The 26,169-nt window shown below is 34.4% G+C and overlaps 2 protein-coding genes across 2 annotated transcripts in view; one reads left to right on the top strand and one right to left on the bottom strand.

Moving 5' to 3' along the window:
* The window catches only part of poc1bl (POC1 centriolar protein homolog B (Chlamydomonas), like), an 89,416-nt gene that overhangs the window by 32,809 nt on the left and 30,438 nt on the right, over positions 1-26,169 (bottom strand). Inside the window, exons 2-4 of the mRNA XM_028818133.2 lie at positions 21,516-21,940; positions 8,820-8,989; positions 4,105-4,294 (exon numbers count right to left, since the gene is read on the bottom strand). Of these exons, the coding sequence (XP_028673966.1) occupies positions 4,105-4,294; positions 8,820-8,989; positions 21,516-21,892 (737 nt within the window). The 5' untranslated portion in view covers positions 21,893-21,940. The remainder of the gene's footprint in view (positions 1-4,104; positions 4,295-8,819; positions 8,990-21,515; positions 21,941-26,169) is intronic.
* The window catches only part of LOC127530089 (uncharacterized), a 123,558-nt gene that overhangs the window by 26,935 nt on the left and 70,454 nt on the right, over positions 1-26,169 (top strand). The window lies entirely within an intron of this gene.

A 26,169-nucleotide genomic window follows, 5' to 3' on the forward strand; every position in this document is an offset into this window, starting at 1 on the left:
CTGTTGTACTTAAGCAGTTAAAAGGGATGGTATTGATGAAAATGGCACAATCTGAAATACCAAAATACTACTATGCATGGTAAATACAATCAATGCACTTAAATATACTGTAGTCTAACCAAAGTATTTGAAACACAAAAGCTCTTTTATAGGTTTTTTATTTTAAACTATAGGTAGTCTAGTATAGAACCAGCCAACTGATCATACTTACGCTGTTATGTTGTGCAGTGGTAACTCTGTTTTGCATGAATACAATGATGGGTTTCAATATCACATGGCTAGAATATATTTTGCTGTTTATATATTGATTTGTTACATAATAATTAGAATAAACATTACAGGTAGAATTTGTATGCCTATTGTATCACAAGACAATAAGAAAATAGAAAAAAGAATAAACATTTAAAAAATTGTATTTTAACCTTAATAGAAAAAGAGATGCTTTTAAGATTCAAAGTCATTCAGCAAACACAGAAAACTCACGAAGAATGGATAAAACATTCCTGCCGCATTAGTCAAGATAACCAAGAATAATGACTTTAACAGACTCTCTCTGTGACCATTATGTTACAGGCAAGGCTTGCTTCATAGCTTAAGTTTATATTGTTTAATCGTTATTTTTGTTGTTCTTTTAAGTAATATTTGATGTATATTTGTTAATAATGTTATGTTTATTTATTATTTAGTATTGATGCATTGTGTGTTAAAGTTTTAATCTATTCCTCGTGTTTTGTGCGTCAGCCCCAGGAGGCAGGGCCACCATGACATCTCTACTTTGGGACGACCCTTAACCTTTTAAAGAGCTGGTTCTGGTAGTGTGTCAGTTTATATACATTTTTTATTCATACATTTTTTTCGTGGTCTTGTCCTTTAAGCCAGATATTTTACAATTTTTTCTCCCTTGGAAGGTATTTTTGTATATCTGGGATGTTTAAAAGTATTTCTGAACTTTTAAAAGCTTGTGCCCCATTGCTGTACCTGAGTAGGCCCTGAATTCTGCCTCTTGAGTTTAGAGTCAGACTGCCTGGGGTAACACCTGCAGTATTTCTTAACAGTGATACTGTGCTACTCCTTCCAATTACTTCAGTTCATCCATGCATCAGGGAGTATAAGCCACTGTAGCATTGTGCTTCCTTACTCTGCCATGTGTTTTGAATGTAGTGATACTGAAAAAAGAACTGGGTTGCCTATTACTGTTTTTTATATGTTATATTCCTCTCAATATACAGGGTATTCATTATATCTGAAATAAATCCTATTTCTCAATCCATTTCTGTAACTTTTTATTCGATTACGGTGCTTCACAACGCCATTACTATTCCTGTAACTTGCAAGCAGCGTTTACTTATGCAGTGAACAATTAACAACCTCGGAGCTAAATCATGCACAAACCCACACTTACAAGGGGTCAGTTTACAGCAAGGGTTCAATTTGGACATCCCAAAACTATATTGCTCTAATATAAGTCAGTGTGGGCATGTCTAATGATGAACTAGTGTCCTATACAAGGTTGTATCCTTCTTTGTGCTCATTATTACCTAGTCAAAAAAACTTTCTGAGTTGATTAACTTTACTGAACACTAAGGATTAACAAGTACTGGCACTGGAGTAGACAGAGCACCATACTTTCTGAATAGTTTATTTATAAAATTAGTGAGGCACAACTGGAACTAGGCAAACAAAGTTAAAAAATTGACAAACCATGCACATCAATAGGAAATGCTATTTACTAGGGATGCACCGATACCGAAACGGGTATCTGGTATCGGCCTCGATACCACATTTTCTAAAGTACTCGTACTTGTTAAAAGTCCCCCGATACCGGGGACCGATACCACGGTCTGAGAAATGTCTATGTTTGAGCGGCGTGTAAGGGGTTAACCACAGGCGCCGAGTGCCCGCCCCCAGGCCCCGGCTGCAGCTCAGAGCGGGGAGAAGGCGAGGCGAGACATGTCAGCCGTGTGGAACTATTTCAAAGTGAATGAAGACGACAAAACAAAGGCGGACTGCAAATTGTGCTCAGCGAAATTGTCCAGAGGAGGCTCAAGAGGTAGCGCATTTAACACAAGTAATTTAATCAAGCACCTAAAATCCCAACACGACAACGAGTACAAAGAGTTTACCCACACTTCTAAACCAACACAACCCACGCTGCAGCAAACTCTTGCAAGACGAGAGAAAATGTCCAGAGACAATCCACGTGCTGTGAAAATAACACAGGCAATTATCGAGTACATTGGATTGAGTGACCAGCCACTCTCGGAGGTAGAAAATGTGGGATTCCTGCGTCTCCTCCATGTTCTGGAGCCCAGATATGATGTCCCAAGCCGCCGCTACATGACTGACACGGAGCTGCCTAAACTACACGACTCCGTGAAAAAACATATCCACAGCCTACTGCAAGCCTCCTCTGCGTTTAGTTTCACCACGGATATTTGGACAAGCAGTGTTAGCCCCGTGTCGCTAATTAGCCTAACCTCCCAGTGGATAGACGAGAGTTTCTTGTTTTTTTTTGTTAAATTATATGACTAAAGCTGTTACCTATAAATTTAAATCATGTTTTTATTAAGTACTCGGTATCGGCAAGTACTCGGTATCGGCGAGTACTGAAATGCAAGTACTCATACTCGTTTTCCAAAAAAGTGGTATCGGTGCATCCCTACTATTTACCATATCTTTTAAATAGTACTTGACTTGCAACCAACAAAGAGTAAGCAAAATAAGTTGCATTATGATAGTCAAGGAGAAATATCCCACTTTGATATCAAGATTTATGAGGTGGGTATAAAATATGTGATATGAGGCTTATGGCATTTCAGCCAAGTACACAGTGTTTTAGATCCAATCCAATATAGTTAGGTAACAGGTGGGAGGAGTTCCAGCTTGATCAGAAAACCAATCTTCTACTACTAGTTCTCCTCAGTAAAGGCTACATCTTCAATTACCAATACAAATAACAGTCAATCATCATCAAAATTTGTGGCCTGCACAATGTTCTCCATATTTACAATGAACACAATATATCATGTGAATTTACTAAAATATATGTAAGACACAATACCACTGAAATGTGTTCTTCAAATTTCAATCCACTTTAAAGGTAAAGCTGTTACAGTAGTTTAATAAAGGTATCAAAAATCATTTATTTTTCATTAGAATTAGTTTAGCTGTTGTGACTACTGCGTTTGTAATTTTTGAACTTTAAAAACTCAAAGAGCAAGGTTTAAATTTAACTCAATATTCACAGAGGTCTTTCTTTCAAATTCTTAATTGTATATGTCAGATTTTGTGAACTTCTGTGCAGAGGTTTGGCTTTAAAAACTTTGAATTTTAAAAGATCAATGATGAATAGTTGGAATTCACCCAAAAACTAATCAATATGAGTAACAAGTGCAACTGTCCAAAAAATCATAAGAATTGAAGCACTTGTTAAAGTTACAGTGCTCGTGAAATTTTTACCAGACACACAGACATAGACACATGTGCTCAAAATATATTTTAGGAAAATTAGAAGAGGTTTTTCCATTGAATATCCAAAGCTGATTCTGTACATGAAAACACTTCATTTATGAAATATACAAAAGTTAACATTTATATTATGAGTAAGTGATGTCATTAGACATGCCTCTTAACCATTAGACTGATTATCATGTATTGGGGCTGTCATGTCAAATAATAATTCAAATTAAAATGTTTCACAGTAAAATATACTGTACATTTGTCTGAATATATAAAAATGTAGATTGAAAATTTGGGATTTTACATGTGTATTCCTATATGGCAAACAGAACACTGACAAAGTTATTAATGCTCAGTTTTCACAATAAATGAATTAAACATTTGTACAATCATCAGGTTTTGGCACCAATATTAAATCAGCCAAACAAGTTGGCTAATGTTTGGTTTGCAATACTGTCAGAATTTCCAGCTTAATTAACCAACTAGTGAAATTATCCAGTGTTTTGTTACTTTTCTCTTGCCATGGGAACTGAAACAAACTTGAGAATGGAGTAAAATATATGTTACATGTTTCAGTATGAAATGTGATTGATATTCTGTAACAGATTTACACAAAAGGTCTCTCTTGACATGCAGGAAATGTACCTTTCTAAAAGGGGTTCAATCCATCCAGGCACACATTCACAATGACAATCCAGGAATGTCAGGACATCTCCAGTTGCAAAGGTAGCTCCAATTAGTCGGGCACGAACAAGTCCCTCCCGCTTGTTTGTTCGGATAAGACGAACCCTTTCCAGATTGCTGATGTAAATCTCCAGCTGGGATTTCAGGTAAACTAGAATTCATATGGTTAACATTACATTGCATTATATCATTATTTGTTTATACTTCAAAAATACTCTTGTTCTTTCTAGCATTATAACCCACTTAATAATATGCCAAATGTATCGTATCACATAGACTAAGGGGTGATAAAACCTGATTCTGGAGAGCCACAGGAGCTACAGGATTTAATTCCAAATAACTTCTTGTTTAAACTCCTGCATCAAGTAAACATACAATTATTTCCTTGTATCTACATTCACTGCATCAATATTGAAAATTTCTGCAGATATTTTTATAAAACTTTAAGAAGTATGATTCATTTTGCAATGTCTTTTTAAAGTTGATTGCTAATTAACACAAAAGGGGAAATTACACTAAAGAAGCTGCTCCACTTGAGTATTCATTGTCAGTTGCACCTCTATATGCTCCTTGTTAAATGCCACAATGTGGAAAGCACGGGTAATTAATATAGTGTATATTTAAAAATACAATTGAGTTTATGATTCTCTTTTTATCAATGCTTCTCGCAAATGGTGGGAGATCACTAGTATTTGAGCCAGCAGATTCAGGAATAGTTTTTACCTTCAAGTTATAAAGTTGTAATGTTGCTGAGCAGTCTTAAGTTTAAGAACAATTACAGGTATTGTAACGTAACAATGTGTGCATATATAAAATACTGGAAAACACATATTGTATATAAATGTACATATGTTGCAAAATTATTTTTTAAATATGTATATCTATGTTTATTTTAGCAAAAAAAACAGGCGTCTATTAGACTATCCATCTCTGGTCTTCCATTGCAAATTTCCCTTGAAAAAATGAGTCAAAACAGTTTATTCATAATTCCTTCTTGTGTTTTCTTACCATGTGTCTTGCATTGGCAAAGTGCATATCAAAACATAATAAGACTAGTTATATGGAGTACTGTAATGTGCTTTATATAAATAGTGGGTCAAAATAAAAAATATGAGTATTTACTTTTGTCTATATCTATCTAAAGTATCCATTAGGCTAATGGTGATGTATTATATTTTAATGAAAAATGGATGAGGGGCACACCAATGGACTACCAAACACTAACATCTACATATTTTCTACAATTTAGCTTTTGGAGCAGTAGTTCTTGTTGACTGTTTTCATGTGACTTAAATAATATATATTTTTCATATTAATTATCAGTAACATCCATTTTATATTCTTCATATTCAGAAAATAAAACTGCACATTGAAATTTTTAATTTAAGGATATTTTACAAATTGTAAAAGTTTTATACATTTATTTGTTTCATCCTTAAAGATATATTTTTAGAGATTGCTTTGATTTAAAAACATTTCAAAATGCAATGAAGACAAACTATTTTATTCCATTTTGCTGAATCATCAATCATTATTTTCACCATTTTTCATTAGAAAACCTGACAATAACAAAAATGTTTTCCAATAAAAAGATATATGTTTAAGATCCTATAACATGATGAAACACTTCTCTAAATTAGTAATTAAAGGGAAAATATTGTATATATTTGTAATTTGAGAGAAACAATAACATTTTAAAACTGTTATGTCTTAACATTTTCCAAGTAATTTTCTGACCTCCTCCCGGAGAGAAGAGGTTGGAAATTCCCTCTGCAATCTAATAAAATAAGTGGTTTGGTCAAGGGACTGTTCTAGGAGGTACACGTTTGACAAAAATAACAAGTAAAATTTCCTCATGCATGAAAAGAATCTGGTGAATATGGGACTCCCTCCCTCCTGGTTTTTATATACCAGCCCAGCACAGTCTTTGTGGAATCTGTAGATTCTCTGCATATCCAATGGGTTTTTCTCTAGGTACTTTCATGTAATCATCCAAATTACGGGTGTGTTACATGAACTAGTGAATCTAATTTGGACCTGTAGGACTGTATAAGTGAGTGAGGTGGCAAACAGGAGTATTCCTTGTAATGGATTGGTGACCTGTCCAGGTCTGATTTCTGTCTTGCACTCAAAGCTGACAGACTCTGATCTTTGCAACCATAAAGTTTGCAGTTCTGGTAATGCACGTATGTTTACTTTTGTTAGTCTAGCCCTGGCTAATATAAATCTCACTAACAATACCCTTACCATCATTATGAAATTTTCAGCAACCAGTACCTTAATGCACGTCATGCTACCTTAAAAGAAATTTCAGAAAAAAATCCATAGTGTTCATATCAAGGAGTACATTTCTATTCAACAGTAAAAACCACAGTGGTATCCCTTAAATGTGCCCATTTGATCTAGATGTTCTTGATATTATAGTGATAGATATTTAATTGGCATTATTGCTGCTAAAGACTATTAAATCAAGGGCACTGGATATTGCATAATTTTGCTTATTTAATAACTTACTTAAAATGTTATGTAATTAGTTCACTTGTGTCTTTTTCCCCACAAATATTTGTTTAAGTTGCAGATCTAATAACATTCACTGTGGAAAATGTGCAATTATGTAGAAGATCAAACAGAGGGGAAACATTTTCAAGGCAATGTATGCTTACAGTCAGTAGTGTTCTGACACTAAACTGGGACCTAGCAAAGCATTCTTGAGAACCCCTAACTAAACATTCAGTTCATCTCTCTCTGCTCATTCAGCAGTATCTCTTAATCTACTGCTTCCTTTACTGGTGGTGGAATCTATCACAACACATTAGGTAAGGAATCAGGGTATAAAAAAAGCATCCAGGCCCTTGCAAGGATATCCTACTTGTCAATTTTTTAAGATATAAGTGGACATTACCATAAGGCATTTAGTTAAGTAAATAGGAAATCTGTATTAATCTATCCTGTTCTCAGCTGGTGTATCCATAATAAAACAAACCTCGTGAATCAAACTAAAAGCAATCCATTCTTATCTGAATGACAGCTCATATTATTCATTACAACTTTGAGAGTTGCACTCATACTGACACTCTTTTATGATAAATAAAACTATAGAATTCTTTAGATGGAAAGAGTTAAACGGGCAAATAAGAATGATCATTTCTAGGGAATAGCAGCAAAACTAAAGCTGAAACAAAAAAGTAGATGTCCAAGGAACAATTTTTCTGCCAGCTGCCACTTGTCCAAAAAATGTACTTTGAGATGGCACTTCTGGATATCCACTACTTGGCATCTGAATCCTGGTAGACTGTTGCCATCCAGCATAGACTGTTGCCATCCAGCATATAACAACTGACTGCCAAACACAATACTGAGTATGCAAACAATACAGTCAGATACTTCCAGCTGGCAAAGTCTACTGGCTATCAAAATCTCATATTTTCTATGCAATTTATTTCCTTAATTATCCCCACATATTGTCAATTAGCAAAGAGCACAAACATGGGATAATGACAATGGTTTCAACAGAGAAGCAGAAACTTGAGTAATGTTTCAAATTGTGTGTTTATTAACAAGCAATGGCTTAAACAATCAAGATATTTCAAAATGACAAAAATCTAAACAAGCCAAGCATATGAATTCTGTTGAAACTGCTGGACTGAAAAATAAGGGTGAAAACTGTGAGTCTAATTAATTGATGTCTAATTAACAGCATAAACTGGATGGAATGAAAACGTGCAGTCACTGTAACCCTCAGACAATAAGAGTGAGCATTTATTATCTTCTTAAAAAAGAGATGGATTAGGCAACATAAACAGTATATCTAGTTACATACAGAAAGAAGCTGAAAAAGGATAATTATTCCCGCCCTTAAAGGCATAATCTATCCCTTAGTCACTGGTCAAGAGTCTTAACTTCAATTTTTAAAACCTGGTCCCATGTGAATGTGCTTCTACTACTTTGATTTTCCAAAAGTATTATTTTAACAATATTTTGGCAAAAAATATGTATGTATTTTGGCTGTTACAAGTATATGACTGCAAAACTGACATTATATGATACAAGTAACTTGATATCTTTTTTTAAATGGACGTCTTGATATTGTTTATTGTTGTTCAGCATTTGCTCTTGCTGACCCCATTGAAAAAAACTGTAACTACAATAAAAGTAGCCGATAAAATATCCTTTTTGGGAGGAGCATTCTTTTACAAAAAATATAATTATTATGAAAAATGTAACTCCAAAACAAAGAACAAATGTAACATATGAAACATCAATTGCAACTGGTAATTCCATTCATTTGTTCAACCAATTGCTCATTAGGCATGTTATTTGTGAATGGGCTTTTAAACTTTCAGTTGATTCTGTTGCAGGTTTTTTGACATACTGAAATGTACCGCAGCAGTCATTTTCTATATGTGATAGAATACTGCTGAGCAATTTTGGCTGATACTTTTGTGAAGTTTATAGCTTGTTCAGATGCAGTAACACTACTTATTGATGAGATAATTGTATAGTTCTTTTACTTGAATATTATTCAAATTGAAAAACTGTCACTGTAAGCAAAGCATATGTATCATGTCAAGAAAGACTGTACTTAGCAATACCATATACAGTATTTAACATTTGCATTAAATTTTCTCATTAGTGTAAGTTACAAATAAATATTCCATAAATAATCAAAGGCATACCTCTGTCACTAAAATCATCAACCAGTATAATTTCTTTCAGGAGAATAGCTGGAGTAGTCTCTAGAACACTGTGTATGGTCCTTAGCAACGTGGACCAGGCCTCGTTGTAAAAAGCAATAACTACAGAAGTTGTAGGGAGCTCCCTGTAGTTATATTTCTTGACTCTGCACCTGAAACAAGAAGCATTTTAAAGAGAGACTGAAAGGGGGTTTTACTTACAAAGAAGCAATGCCCATGTACAAACAAAAAATAAAAATATACATAGTAATAACATTGTAATACATGAGGTGGAGAAGATGCACTTTCACTTTCTAGAAATGGTTTGGTTAAAAGACACACCTTCTTACAAGCATAAATCAGAAAAATTCAGTAACAGCTGAAGGTCAACTGCTTTAACACTCATGTTCTACATATCACAATAATAGTAGTCTTTATACGTGCTTGTTTTCTTTTGTGTATTACCTTGCTGAAAGACCCTAAAATTGCTTCTACAAGTTCAAACATAAAGTGTGCTTGGAAAAGAACTTTTTATTAATATAGTTTGTGTAACACAGAGACCAGAACACATTATATCATGTTTTCTCTTTAAACAAAACATAAAAAGATGAACTTTAATAGTGAGAGTGTTTCATGCTAATTAGCACATCCAAGTACGAATTTTACTGTCCGCTGTACATGTGACAATAATGACCATATAAACATATAGATATACATACTTTAACTTATTCTAAATTAATGTATATGCTCTGACTAAAAATAATTTATTAGCTGTCTAAAGCCCTTCTTTTCAGCAAAGCAGATGGGCAGCATATCCTTTGTGATCAGTTCTGATATTTTTTCCACTTAGACTGAATCACATTTTCGAGGTGTGCTAGTAAATGCAGTTATAGCCAGTTGCTTCCACTCATCTGTTGTTTCAAGCATTTTTGCAGAATATTTTAATCTCAACTGATTTACTATTGTATTGATTGAGTTGTGGAAAGTCTAACCATCACAGATCTTGCATATAACAATGATGTTGCCTTCAGTTTCAAAATACTGCCAAACTGGATTTTTTTTTGTAGACGCTGGAAATGTCTGACATTCCACCATGTGACATAACTGGAATACCCAAATGGTTATTGCAGTATTCGAATGAGAACACATCCAACTTTTAAGCATTTATTTGATTACCTCTGCACATCCACATTATCTATACATCAATACCCAACACCATATGCATAAAGTCTTACTATCCTGAAAAGAATGTTGTTTTTTACTTTCACAAAAAGTGTCCCTCTTCAAACACATTTTATCATGTTCATGTTTAACCTCAATTAATCAGTACATATACACAGTGAAGTCACTGCACATGCCTACCAAAATGTCAGTAGATTCATTACATTCTGAATGCAAGATAAACCCAACTGATCATCAGAATATTTCTGAGTATAAACAAATTCAGTTTCTGTTTATTCTATTGGGAGTCGAAAACAAATTAGAAGGGAATGAAATGGATGAACAGCATAATAAAAATATATTCTACCCATGACCCTGAATATGAGAGAGAGCAAGCTTAAATTATCTGCCAATTAATTTAAGGAGATGCAATGAAGGAATATACAGCATGCCTTTGTTCTATGCACGAACCCAGTTCTCAGACAGCCAGAGGTACAGTATAAACCACAGGAGAATCTACAAAAGTAAAAGCAACAAATTCTGTTCCATATGTTAATTTATTTCTTCAGTGTAGGACCGTCAGCATCAGTTAGTAATGAGTAAAAACAGATTTAAAAAAGACATTTTAAATAGTGACATATTCTTTTTACTCATAATTATAAAAAGTAAAATATTTGACTTAGATAAAAATGAGGTGTAAGCTTGTAATTAAAAAGGAAACCACTTTCATTTTGAGACCATCATGTGAGAGACTCGAGTTATCACTAAAATCAATTAATCAAAAGTGGCATCTTTTTGTGCATTTAACAGTAACAAAGGAAGTTGGTTATCAAATTAAAGTGTATATTTACTTGCACAGCATGTTAAACCTATGATTAATAAGTCAGCCAGTTTAGGGACGCCTCTAGGCTCCAGCCATCAAAATATTACATTTAATTTAATTTGTTCTAATAAAGCACACTTTCAACTTTAAGCCCAGCATGATATATACTAATTATAGTGTGGATAAATTTAATATAAAATGATTTGCAACAAAAATGCAAAACATAATATTAAAACAGTAACTGGAAAACATCATGCTGTATATAAAAAGAAATTTACATACATATATTTATTTTAAACACTATTAAGAAGGTTTTTAGTCCCAGATTACTCAGTTCTACATCAGCTATGTTCTACAATGCATCACAGTACAAGTGACATCAATTATAAGAGAATGTCATAAAGATCTCATAATCACTGGCCACATCCACTCCAAAGTACACACCATAGGATGACAAAAAAGGCAGAAAATGCAATGTAATTCACTGAATCAAACCTAAAGTTTTACACTGAGGTTGCAATTACTGTTTATTTTCCAGCATTATCCAGTAGCCTACTTAAGTGGTAATTGTTTATGTGTAGGATAGCACAAGTCCATAACTATACTGTACATATCAATTTCTATTTTTTTCTCCAGCCTTCTGGAGTTTTTTTTTGTTTTTTCTGTCCACCCTGGCCATCGGACCTTACTCCTTTCTATGTTAATTAATGTTGTAATTAATGTATTTTAATTTCTTATTTTGTCTTTTATTTTTCTTCTCTTCATTATGTAAAGCACTTTGAGCTACTTTTTGTATGAAAATGTGCTATATAAATAAATGTTGTTGTTGTTGTTGTTGTTCTAACAATAAGAAGGTAAAAAAATACATAAGATAAGAAATAAACAGAGTAAGAACTTTATTTTTAATAAGGCTATTGGGTAATGCTGAAAAATAAAAACTGTATTTTCAGTGTAAACCTTTGAGTTTTCTTTTCTTGATCTGCAGATTGCGGTCCTATAACACCACAATAACATCTGCCTCTCTCCAACACTGACCAACCTCGTTTTGTTTCCCATTCTCCCCCCCTTCACAAACTGGTGTTCGCTTTGCTACACCAAAAAGCAAAGTTTATGGGAACATGCTTTATAAATGGAGTGCCAGTCAAGAGAGATTCAAATACATGCAGATACCAAGGAAAGGCACTGAAGATACACATAGTGCAACAGATATCAAATAGTTTTATATTATATTACCTGTCTTCAACAGGTAACATGGCTTGAAAATTAGTAAAATCTAAACATTGAAAAAACAGGAATTACAACCATTTGTGACAAAATTGTATTGTGTTGTCCATAGCAATTCCTACTCCCACTAGTCAGGTGGAAAAACTGCCTGCCACACTTAGGGAGCTGGCACGTTGAGGCCATTTTACATAGCTTCCTGTCACAGTCAGAGGAGAACTCAGAACAATGCAACCTGCATGAATATGATATGTTTTGGAAAGGTCCCTGCAATATACCAGATGCTGCTGAGACAGGCTCCAGGCACTCTGCAATCACAGACTAAGAAGGGTAGAAAATGAATAGACAAAAAAAGCTTCTTACAATTTGATTGAAACTTTACTTCAATGTTTTAATCATTGCATAAAATCAAATGCCAAATGATATTATGATTACAAAAGTTCATGTGGTACTTGTAGACAGAATACCATTTGCAAATCTATAAGCAGATTCAAAACCAACCATTCAAAAAATCTCAGATGGAAATTATCCATAAAAAACACATTTATTACATCTCTAGCTTCTTTCAAAGTCCTATGTTTACTGCCAATTTAAAAACGAGCCATGACAAAGGCTGGGTGAACTGTCTGATATTACATACATGTTTGTGTTCATCCAGGGCTGATTCCTGACTCTTGGTGATACACGTAGGGTGCACTGTAACCTGTACTGGAAAAAAGGAAGTTCAGAAAAAAGTGGTATACATTTATGAGTAATTAAAATGTTGGTATTTCAAATGCAGGTGACCCTTGGGTTACAAATGAGTCACGTTCCTGATGATATTTGTACTGCAATTTTGCATGCAAGTCACTGAAAATGCAACAATAATGGAAATGTTAATGAAAATGCATAATGCTTTATTATATGTTTTGCAGAAAAACGTTCAACATTCAAACATTCTGACAAGCCCTGAGACTGCTGCTACAACAAATGATTTGTGTGAGGAAACATTTATACAAACCAACCATTCACTTCCTCAAAAGGACAAAGTCTAATTTAGAATCATCAATTAAGCTAATATGTACTTTTTGGGAAAATATCAATTTTCCTACAGAAATCCCAAGATGCAACATGATTCTACTAGCAAATCGTACTTGCGAAAATTTAGCAAGAATAAAAGTGTTAATGAAATGATGATGAGGGAGAGAAGAACATCACACATTACAGTAAGAAAGGAAATTATTTTAATAAGTAGTGACTTGTGAGAGGACTCAATATTAGAATAGTCACATGATTAGTATGGGATGTTATTATAGTCGCTTACAACAGCATCAATATTTACAATACAAAGTTTAACATGAACAGGTTAACAGAACATACTGGATAAGAAGGGAAATGCAGGGCACATGTAAGTCAGTATGTGTGAAGTGTGGCCATCAGGTAATGTAGTATACCCACGTCTATAATAATTGTCAGAAAACGCAATTTGTTGCATAAATGTTATTGTCAGCAAAAATATTCCCCTGTGTGTAATCTGTAAGTACCTGTACGTTTAACCTGGGTTTTGATGTAACTCTGGAAAATGTAGTGTAAAACTGGCCATGGGTAAATAAACTCCAACATTATTAAACATTTGTCGTTGTGACTTGTTGATAGTCATACAGTATGCTAAACGAACAGGGAATAGTCTATGCTGTAATATAAAGGGAATATCTTGTTTTGAGTTGTCAGTGTAATGAAATTCCTGTAGTTTTTCAATCATAATGTTTCTTGTTGTCTGGCAGTTTGCCGCTGCTCTTCAGAAAGGCTGTGTGTATAATTCGTTTTTCATTCACAGTCTAGGTTCAAGACTTGCTGCCGCTGATCTTTGGATAATGTCGCTCTGTCTGTGGGTTGTCATATGTTGTCTTTGTTGTTCTAAGGCATCTTGCCTGTGCTGGATGGTCTGCCGTGATGCAGATGTTTCTGTTTCTGTGCGTTGGTGTGAGTATGTAAGCCGGCGAGACCATAACTGTTGGTCGCACTGTTGGTCACATCTAGGCTGTATGTGCCTTTACATTTTATCAGGAGGCTTTTGTTGAAGTGACGGAAAAAGGAGGTGTAAAATGGAGTTAATGCAGTTTCAGTGAGTAATAAAGGCTAGAGGCTTACCTTGAAGTGAAGGAAAGAGGAGGTGTAAAATGATTGTGTCATAATTTAGTTTCGGACAATAAATACCTCAGTCGATAATTGGTCACACTGAAGAATTGAAAACTTGAAGATAAGCTTAGGACCAAAACTCTTCCAGGAATACAGATTCCTCGCTATTGTTGTGGAGGGATATAGTAGCTATGACAACCATTGTTTATATCGAGCATGGACGGGCAGAAGCGAAATCATATAAGGATGTGTCTTTTCTGTAATATTTTTTCTATATTTTGTTGTATTATTTCTAGAACCAAACTTGATATTTATTATGAGTTGGTTAAACTTTAACACAAGCAATCTAACTGAAAAAAAATGAGGTCTGGTACAATTCTTTTTTACATTTCTTTTTGTTTTATTAGCAATTCCTTTTCTGAAAATAGTTCCAGATGAGTGATCAAGAAGATTACTCCTGGAAAAAGACAAGTACATACAAGGATAATCACATTGTTTCAAACCCTGTTTTGTTCATACACTAAGACAAAATTGTACCATTACCATCTGATTTAAACAGAAACATCATGATCAGTGAAAGTACATATTATAAAAAATATAGAAAGAGATAATCTGGAAACCTTTCAAAAAGCCACTATTAAAAATATCAGAAATAAAGAAGATGAACATCAAGTTGGTATTCAACATATTTCAGTGTATACAGAGGTGGGTAGTAACGAGTTACATTTACTCCATTACATTTACTTGAGTAACTTTTTAAAATAATTGTACTTGAGTACATTTGTGAAGAAGAAACGCTACATTGTGGGCAACACTTGAATCATTACTTTTTTTCCATTAGATACGCTATATTTTTGCCAGAGAGAAGCTGCCAGTGGATCTACTGCATGACTGTTTCACCAATCAGACGTAGCAATAATAATCACAAGACTCCATTTCACCAATCAGACATAGCAACAATAATCACATGGCTCCATTTCACAAATCAGACGTAGCCATGCAGTCACATGACCACACACAAACTGTGGCGGCATAGCGGCACAAACTCCTCAAAGACAGCGGACAGGGAAAGATAGAATACAAGTGGAACCTCGGTTTGCAAGCATAATTCGTTCCGGAAACATCCTTGCAATCCAAAGCACTTGTATAACAAAGCGAATTTCCCCATAAGAAATAATGGAAACTCAGATGATTTGTTCCACAACCCAAAACTATTCGTATAAAAATGATTAATACAAAATATAAAGTAAAAATACACAAAACAAATTAACCTGCACTTTACCTTTGAAAAGAATCATGGCTGGTGTGAGTGAGTTTCTAAACTCTTGTGGGATTTCACCCAACGGGACGACATGCAGAAGAGCATCCCGAAGCAACCGCAGGCACCCAGTACTGTAGCAGTTCGCCGTAAAAGCAAATCTGAAAAGATCGCGGTCATGCTATAAGCACCTGCCGTTGATGGGTGATACAAGGAACAAGGAACAATATAAATGCGCAGGGCACCGTATTACTTGGCCACTAACCTGGGCATGACCCAGCCTGAATGCTGTGTCTGTGTATAGGAGAGTGGCAGACCCCGCTACAATAAATAATCGCACTGTTCCTGTTTCAAGCTGAATAAAGATGGTGTCGCTAAAGTATTGAGATTCAGCTTCGTGTTTTGGGGTGCAAGATGGGGACTCGCACATCACAGCACACACACATGGTCACAATGCTGTAGTAAACAGTATACGCTCGTACGGATGTTGACTATATGAGTGAGGCACACCGACTCACGATTGCCCACAATCCCACAGCGAGAGAGAGAAGAACCATCAGCTCAGTTGTGATCACATGACGCTCGGCAGACAAAGCGTATACGGACTACTCGTATTGCAAGACCTCGCTCGTTTATCAAGTCAACATTTATTAAAAATTTTAGCTTGTCTTGCAAAACACTCGCAAACCAAGTTACTCGCAATCCAAGGTTCCACTTGTACATGAAAAATGAGAGCCAACTCTTGCTGAAGCTTAACCATCACTTCACTAAGTGAAGAACAACCACGTTTTAACCAAAAAAAGTGAGACTTCTTGTACGTGCACAAGCTGCCTTGTTCTAATGTTATTTTCTATCAGCTGTGCTATTTGGAGGGCAAGTGAATATGCAGTATTATACTGTCAGCGTACAGTATATCTTGTCACTGTAAGTAGTTTGCACTGTTCAAACATACATGTTACCTACTGTAGGTATTGGCTTCAAAAGCTTTGTCGTGAAAAACTGAGATTTTGAACTTTGTGTTATTTGTGCATCTTTATTTTGTAAAGATTTTATTTATTTTTACTCATTTGCTATTTTATTATTTGGAAATAGCAGAATTTGCACATTATTTTATATTTTTGTCTGTCTTATTACAACATTTCTAAAAAATAAATAATTTATTATGATCAAACAGTTACTCAGTACTTGAGTAGTCTTTTCACCAAATACTTTTTTACTCGAGTAATTTTTTGGATGACTACTTTTTACTTCTACTTGAGTGATATTATTGTGAAGTAACGCTACTCTTACTTGAGTACAATTTTTGGCTACTCTACCCACCTCTGGGTGTATATAACTGGCTAATACCAACAGATTCTGATTGAGGATGGCATGATACAGAGCTCTGGAAAAATCAGAGGTGGAGGAGTGTCCATTTCAACAACAGGAAACACTATCTCAAAGTACATAGGAAGTATTGGTGGTTAATGCAAGTCCAAACTATCTATGAGGAGAAATTCTTAAGTTCATACTTTTAATTTATGTTGATCCATCTGTTGACACTCAGCCAAATGCTACTGTTAATCAAAATGTTCATTCTGGATGCAACTAAGTTGATTATGAAAGGCTGTAAACACTGAAGTCTAAACAACAAGCTGCCAAACGTTCTGGAGTACATCAAGTGAAATATCATAAATGACATCTACATTAATTATTATGTTAATGCTGATGGTATTTATCAAAGGCACAACCAGGCCCTAAGCCCTCAGCTCATAATATGATACAGTTTATAAACAACTGGTTATAAGGCCAGACAACACTATATGGCAGTTAATAATCATCTTCTTTTTACAAAAAATATTAAAACAATCTCTCTTGGCCATTTTGAAACCAAGGATTTTATTTAAAAAAGAGGACTATGAAAAAATGCAAACTCCAGCTGCTGTAGATACTGAAACTGCAACTGATGCTCTTTTATCAATTTATGTGTGTATAACTATGTAATGGTCATGGAAAGAGACTGAACTGAGCATGCACAGACAACTTGGTGACACCCCTTTCAGAAGTTGTTCCAACAAAAAAGTCAGTGACTGCCTCAGTGACCAAGAACAACTGACTATAAGAATACTTTATATTTAGTGGGTCTTTTAAGCTAACTGTATTACAACATTCTTTCCAGTGGTTACAATACTTTTAGATCCAAGCCAGTCCATTTATCCAAAATGTAATGTGGTCAAAATTTAACATCTTATTAAAGAAAGAAACATCCTCTAACAGGACAATTCAGTAATCAGGCTGGAGAAAAACTGTTCATGGCATCTTTTAATGACTCCTCGGCAAAATGCCTTGGAGGGAGCATTCTTCAAAAGCAGTCTGTTACAGCATGATCAGAATAGTCAGAGAAACAAAGGATAGAGGTTCATTTTAAAAACTGTTGAATTTACATACAGTGTCAATCAATGAACACATTTTACTATGGTTGGTTCATTGGTTTACACCCAAATTATTTATATAAAAGTCTATTATATTATATTCTGGTTCTTCTTATACCTTTGAGATGAGACACAACCCTTGAAATTTCTGTGCATATAACATCTGTCCATTCTCGTTTATAGGACATCTGCTGATTTCTTAATCATCTCTTAGTCATCCTTCAGTACATTTTGTGTATTACATCAGCCTTTCTTCTGGTACATTCTTTATTTACTTGACCATCTCAGTATTTTTCCTAAACCAAATCTTATATTTCAGTGTACATTTTGTTGTTCACTTGACCTTTATTTGGTTTCCCACATTTATTAACCCTTTATGCTGTTTCTTTAAGATGAATGCTGTTACCCTAAAATTATTCTTCCACAGTAATCAATTCTGAGGATGACCAATAGTTATATTAATTTACAAATTTGAACAGTTGCAACAAGTTGAAAGCATAGTCAAGATTTTGTCAATAGATTTTAGCACTGAAATTAAAACTATTCAGCCATACCTACAGATGAAGATGTTGATAAAAAAGTATATTTTTCATTGTACAATTTTGTGGTGAGTTGAGGTAGCAAGTGATATCTAAAGTACTCTGTTCTCCTTCAAGCTATTGGCCATAACATTCTTGCAGGGTACATTGTTTCATCAACATTACAAATTTGAACACGTATTTTGTACATGAATGAGAGTCAAGATTACAATGAATTGGATACATTATATGGTGCTGTGGTAAACCTCTCACAATAAATGCGAAGAAAACTAATAGGATGTTAATAGACCTTGGGAAAAAATTGGACAGTAGTTGTAACCTTTTCAAATTAATAAAAAAATTAGTTGTGGGACTCTCATCCTGCAAATATTTGGGAATTCAGGTTTATGATCAACTGCAGTTTTCTAATTGTGCACTCACTATGGTTAAAAAATTTTAACAAAGATTAAACAGAATGAATATTTTCAATGAAATATATTAGAATTGTTCTATATAATATTTGAATGCTACTGTGTCCCATGGTTTTATCTGAATTTTTGGAAACTCACATGCCCAAGATAAAATTAAACTGCTGTGCATTATTAAGACAGGAAACAAAGGGAATGGGATTAATAAAATGACTTTGGAAAGCTTGTCTTATTAAGTAGATCTAATCCTTTAAAGTCAAATACACCGTGATATAAGGTTAGGCTCTATAATGGTAGAGTAGCTTAAATACTTAAATGATTAATTGGATGAAATGAAACTAACATACACAGTGTATAGGGCTGTCAGATCAAATGCCAATATTTCAATATAATTTGAAATTATCTGAAAAGGGTCTTAGTTGAAGGCAAAAGCTGACATTCTATTGTAAAACAATTTTTTTTTTTGTTTTACCTCACGCTGATTTCGGCATTGTGTTACCCCAAACATACTATACAATGCTGCAATAGTTTGCATATCTGTTTATGCACATTATCAACCTTATCATAACTTTTGTATGGTTATCTTGTTACAGCCACACTCTTTAACCACATTGTGTGGGACAGCTTTTTGCTATTTCACTGTTCTGTATTTTGATGTACTAGTAAGAAAGATTTAAAAAGTATCACTCTACATTTGATACTGTTTCAGTTTACTCTTACACCTAAGATGCTTGACTGCTGTTTTATGCTAAGGCTTTCTTATTAATGCAACTGTAAAATACCTGTCACAATTACAATTTTTCCTTTATTATAATAGCACTTCAAAATCCCCACTTTGCAGAGCCATTTCAGTGGCAACAATATATATTTAGCTACATCAGCCAACACATAATGTCACACATAGTATCTGACTAATGAAGCTGCTGGCTTAATGTATAATACGTAAAATAAACAGGCATAATTAAAAATATTCAGGACAATGTTATTACATTTTTATTGCTTCTGTAAAGGAAAAAAAAGACCCCATTTAGTATAATCCAGTCCAGTCCACTCAAATGGTCAAGTTGGAAGAGAACACTGCCTACTTTACATTACCTGTTTTTTTTTTTTAAACTAAGTACATTCTATTCCCCTTGTGATTTGCTTTACAATTTTGCTCTTTATCACTTGTTAACACAGTACTTTCCTGGAAAATTTTTTGCTTTGAATAAAAGGACTAAATACTTAAATTTTGCTATAATGCAACATTTAGTACATTAAGTTACTTCTTTTGTGACACACAGATCTACTCACAGTGCCTCAGAATACATATAAAAGAGATGGACAGTGACCCTGTGTCCTCAAGGACTAAAAAATGCTTAGTTGGGGAAAAATAAAATAATGACTGTGTTTAGAATATTTAACCAATCAATGGCTTTAAATGTGCATAACAGGCAGTACTCAGGGTGTCAGGCTTTAATTTATTTTTTGATCATGTCATTATACAAACAGAGAATCAAATTTTTGCAAAACGCTGTGTTTTTAAGCATCAGTTTTATTTCAATTCTGCAGTATTCACCTACCAGTACGTTAAGTAAAAAAGCACTTCAAACTAACGAAGCGTAAAAAAGGGTAAAATGTACCAAAATACATGGCCAGTTCACATGGATTGTAGTGATTACAGCTCCTTTCGTAACTGATTTTACAGATTACTGTTCTAACAAGTACTTTCTCTCCCAGCTGGCAGTTGTACACTGAAGGCAAGATGGGTGTGCGGATGCCTAGCTTTAATGGGGTGTGCCTACATGGGTCTTTTGAGCCATTTTGATGTGTTTTATATTTACTTAATGTTACCAGAGTACCTCAATGACTTTTTTTCTGGCTTAAATAGGGTGACTTTTGTTCTTGCTGTTGCTGCTACAACCACTGTTACCATAATAATAAAGTATAAAAAAATATTTACAAACATTCATATAATACCCTGAGTCATTAACCTAAGTTTGAATATAGTTGAATATTTACTTATTTTTAATTTTAATATTGAACCTTATTTTTTGGCCAATTTCCCATTCTTCTTTTAACTTGTGACATACAATGTATATTTTCTATCTCTTTCTTATTGTCAAATATTTTGTTAAACATATTATTAATATGGGCGGCGCAGTGGTAGTGCTGCTGCCTTGCAGTAAGGAGACCTGGGTTCGCTTTGGAGTTTGCATGTTCTCCCTGTGTCTGTGTGGGTTTCCTCCGGGTGCTACGGTTTCCTCCCACAGTCCAAAGACATGCAGGTTAGGTGCATCCTAAATTGTCCCTAGTATGTGCTTGGTGTGTGGGTGTCTGTGCCTTGCGGTGGGCTAGCGCCCAGACCAGGGATTTGTTCCTGCCTTGCGACCTGTGTTGGCTGGGATTGGGTCCAGCAGACCCCCGTGACCCTGTGTTAGGAAATAGCGGGTTGGATGATGACTGACTGACTGACTGATATTATTAATACACTCTATGAAATCACAATTGTGGGAAAATAAAGTTTACCTTGACTTTTACTTTGGCTCATACATGCATAAATTTCAAACTGTACACATACAAGGCCCTATTACATTTGTTAAATATTGCAAATACTGTTAATACTGATTTTATAATTACAGTTTACTGACAATTATTAATATAGGTTTGATAAAGTATTGCATTGATAATGTAAAAAAAAATGAGAATAACTCTCATTAATATCTGCTCAATCATTACTGTTGAATCAAGAATAAAAAAAAAAACCCTAAAGTGTACTTACTCATACATCCTATTATCCAAGATATGTCTGTGCAGGGAGATCTTGTCACTGAGGAAGATATTAATTGCATACTTCTCAATACTCTCCTCTTCCAGTTTCTTCTTCTCTGCATCCAAATCAAGTCTGGCAGCCTTTCCCCACTCACCTGGAGCATTTGGGTCTGGTGGAGGTTTGAGATATACTGGGCGGGCTAGCTGTTCTCTGCTTTCTTGGTGATAGAAATGTCTCTCATGTATGTTCCGGGCTTTAACATTTTCACCTGAACCGTGGAAAGTAGATGTAGAAAACTCTAATATGAGATACGCCAACCACAGTACTGATGCCAGCAAACAGCTCTTTGCAATAATCCCCAGCTTTCTTGACCAACGTATTTTCATGTTTGTGGTAGCTGAATGCCTTTGCACTGTCTGAAGTAAAAGTAAAACCTAAATAAACATAAGGAACAAGAGACAAAATATGTCAGTGAGATTTTACTTCCAACTGTTCTAAAAACTACACTTTTAAATCTGTTTATTTACTTTTGTGTTAAAAAATGCTAGGAAACATAACATAAAACCTAAGCTCTAAAAACTCATGCCAGTCTAACAGCTGGATTATATATACATATTGTGAGATGTAATTTTAAAATGTAGTGTTTTTATAAGGTAGTAGAATAAAACAATCCACTGACAATATACCACCTCTTGACAGCAACAGTGATCCAATTTTACAAGAGAAATTACAAGATTCTAAGGTGGTCACAGCATATCACGAAGTGTCCTACAGAAGTGTCTCTTAGTTAGTTTGTAAAGAAATTTAACTAAGGAAATTGCTCTGTTGAGCTATAACTAAACAAACATTTCATACTACTGTCAGTGGCTGAGACTGATCAGCCTAACATACAACAGTCACTGTCTGCTGACCTGTAGCTAAGGGGTATAAAAAGAAAATAAACAAATACTAATACTATGTAACAATGAGAAACATGTACCAATTATAATTTATCCTTCAACAAGCAAATACTGGAGGCTTTAATCTTTGAAATTCATTCTTTAGCAGTGTGCTATTAGAATAATATGACAGAGAGATGCAAGCCACACTGACCAGGGGCCATGTAGGTTTAAGAAAGCCTAAAATGATGGAAGAATGGACAGATGGGTGGATAGATGGGTAGTTACGGCCTGATCAAACGTTTTAGAGCCCGTACCTGAAAGGGTATTTCACTGTGTTTATTTTAAGGGCTAAATATAAAATATGTGAATTACAAGTGTCTAAAAAATGTGGTTTATGATATATATTTCTTATTTAAAACCAAAACATTGTACATGCCAAAAACAAATAAAGTACCACACTATCACTGAATTCATAATGCTAGATAGAGAGCAGTACGCCTTGCCTAGAAAATATATACAGAAGGACTTGTCCCCTTCACATGCCACAGTTCAGAGATGAGCTGCAGAAAGCTGTTTGCTTCTCTTGAAGATGACTGAACAGAAGAAAATGTTGTCACCTTGGAACAAATTGTAATGGTGAACTCAGGAATGACAGTGCATGAGAGAGCAGACACAACAGGAATTACTCATGGGTCATATAAATCAGGAGTTGTGAAGTCTGGTCCTGGAGGACCACCGTGGCTGCAGGTTTTCATTCTAACCCTTTTTTTAATGAGTGCCCTGTTTGTGCTGCTAATTTACTTCTTGTGAATTCATTTTAATTGCTTTTTTAAGATTTGTTCCCCTGAATTTCTTCATCGTTCCTCTGAATTGCTTCATTTCTTTCCTTAAATGGCACCCAAACAGAAATGAAATGTGAAGTGAAGGAGCCAACAGCAGACCAACTAAGTCAATGCCTCAAACTCCAACCAATTTCATTCTAACCAGCTGCTTAATGAAGTGCTAATTCTTGTCATTAATTAAACCTGTTCTTTAATTTCGAGGCTTGTTGCTGCACTCATGGTTCATTAGCAGACATTTCTGAAATTGTTGATTTTCTCTTTCTAAGAGCTCTGTTAAAATGTTTCGCATACCTGAGCAGATCAACATTCCTTAGACCTCCACCCTTTTTATTTTCAGATATTGTATGATGGACACAGTTTACTGGTCATGGTTTGGTTCGTTTTGTATCTCACTATTGTTTGGCTGCAAATTAAGGACAAACAGGCAATTAAGGGGTCTGATTCTTCAAGAACAAGTCAATTAAAATTAGTTTAAAAAAAGTTAATTAGCAGCAAAAACAGGTCACTCATTAAGAAAAGGGTTAGAATTAAAACCTGCAGCCACAGTGGTCCTCCAGGACCGGAGTTGGTGACCCCTGATATAAACCATTTCTCCATAACCTATTAAACAGAAGCAAGGTCTGTATGCAATGGTTACCCAAAATGTTGTCTTCTGAGAGGAAACACCACCACATCTAATGCTCCAAGTAAAATCTCGAGCTAATAACTTTTGGCTACTAGAATTGTAAGCAGCATTTTGATATTGTTTTGCATTGGTTACCGCCCACTTCCATTACAGCATAAATTTTGTTAGCTCAGTTCTGTATGAAAACATAAGATTAAAAGTTTTTCTTGGCTATCACTACAAAACATACCAGGTAAGTAATGTTTAAAAATATAATTTTTGGGAGGAATACTTCTTAAAGAGAATGATTGCTAACCCTACAAGAAGATGACTTTCTGACACATCACTGTGACTCATCTTCCAAGCAACAATCAAGACAACTGAAGTATGTTGATTTTTTACATGTATGAAAAAAAAAGGTTGACAAAATATGTGTAGTCCTTATGTAGCATAGTCCTTATTGATTACACTGATCAATATTTTACTGATTTGATCTGGTGTCTGTGGCAGTGAAACAAAGGAATGCGGCAATGAAAACTGTCAGCAATCACCATTCTGCTTAAAACAATGTCCCTGGTCACAATTCAAAGACTACTCTATGAAAGTATTAATTGCAAGAGTGACACAAGTGGCACAGTACAACCACCATCTGTTCCCCAGTCCGAAAGCCTAACTCTGTGGAATGCAATATGTCAATGATAAATACATCAAATCAGCTACACAACAATGTTTGCAAGAGCTATTCAGAGTGTTCTAATAGAATAACTTTGTGAGAATTAGTATAGTAGTATACATGGGACTTGTGTTACAAAACAAAACTTGTTTCGTTTTACTACTCTTTTGTCTTAACAGGTTAGGTTCAAAACTTTTTAATCACCCCTTGTATGATGCTCACGTACAGTATTTTGCAATTATGTTCTTTCCTACCACTGACTCCATTAACACCAATGTCAGACTTGTAATACAGCTATAGTAATAGTGTAAAAAATTATAACAAATAATAATTTGAAAACAAACAGTACATCAAAAAATTGGTTGTAGTGTATATTACATTACATTATTTCATTACACATGATAAGTCACACTTCTACAAGCTGAATTTAACACTTAATTCCAAAAAATCCTTTCAAATTACTGAAACCTCTGCCTTTTGTATTTTCCAATATGTAAAATAATTATGTCAAAAAAGTTAGGACCAAGTTTAACAAAACTCTAATGAAATAATGGCAACATCTGGAAAATATATTTTCATTTTTTGGCTATCCAATTTAAAGATATTAACTGGTTGCAAACATATATATATATATATATATATATATATATATATATCATTTCTAAATAAATCATTCAGTTATTTAAATAACTGCATATATCTTTGTTCTACATGTTTTCATGGCATGTGTACTCCTTTAAGATAAACTCAGTATTGGCAAATAGTATTTATTTGTATAATACAGTATAAGCATTTTTGTGGACATGCTTTAAGATTGTTATTATTTATTCTGTCCGTTTCAGCGCGGTGTTAAAAACTGTTGCTTTTCTCAGTCATAATTATTTTTGTACATTGATGCTTGTTAATTTCTGTTTGAATTTCATAATACACGTAGTAAAAATGATTGCATAAGACAAATCAATTTCATCTACAGAACCCATGAAATTTCTGGGTATGCCATGCAATATTCTGTATACTAGGATGACCTGACAAGTTCCCTAGTTTCCAGCATTTGCACATATAACCTTAGACTGGTATAAATCCATACAAAGTTCATGACCACCATCAGCACAGTTTTTTGTTATTTTTTGTAGTGTTTAAGTTGATAGGTACTTGTCTTTCTTCACACAAATGTACTCAGCTTGAATTACAGGAATTGTGCCTACTACTTAAAAATCCTGCATGGGTTCACTTAATAAAGAATGAAAATCCCATTGCTCCTTCAAGTCTATTTTTTTTTTGTTTTTGTTTTTTTTTATTATAATTTTTATCCAATTATGAAATTAGCTCAGAAATAAAATTCAAGTTTTGTGCATGCCTCAAGTGTGTGACAGTATAGCCAATGTACTGAAAGGAAACTCATTCTGACAGAGAAATAACATGTACATTACACGCAGAAAGGGACTGCCTTGGGAACACTTCATTCTTAAGCATTTAAGCTCCCTAATTATTAACCTCCCTGGCTTCATATCTACAAGTAAACTTCATTTTGATAAATCAGAATTGGACAGAGAAGTTAACAAGTGATAAGGTGACAAAACATGACCTTCATTAACATTACGGTGGACCTTAGAAGTTTTTTTCCACAACAGAAACATAATCATACAATATAAAAAAGGAGTTG

Source organism: Erpetoichthys calabaricus, chromosome 13 (assembly GCF_900747795.2).
Source record: "Erpetoichthys calabaricus chromosome 13, fErpCal1.3, whole genome shotgun sequence".
In the NCBI taxonomy this organism is placed as follows: domain Eukaryota; kingdom Metazoa; phylum Chordata; class Cladistia; order Polypteriformes; family Polypteridae; genus Erpetoichthys; species Erpetoichthys calabaricus.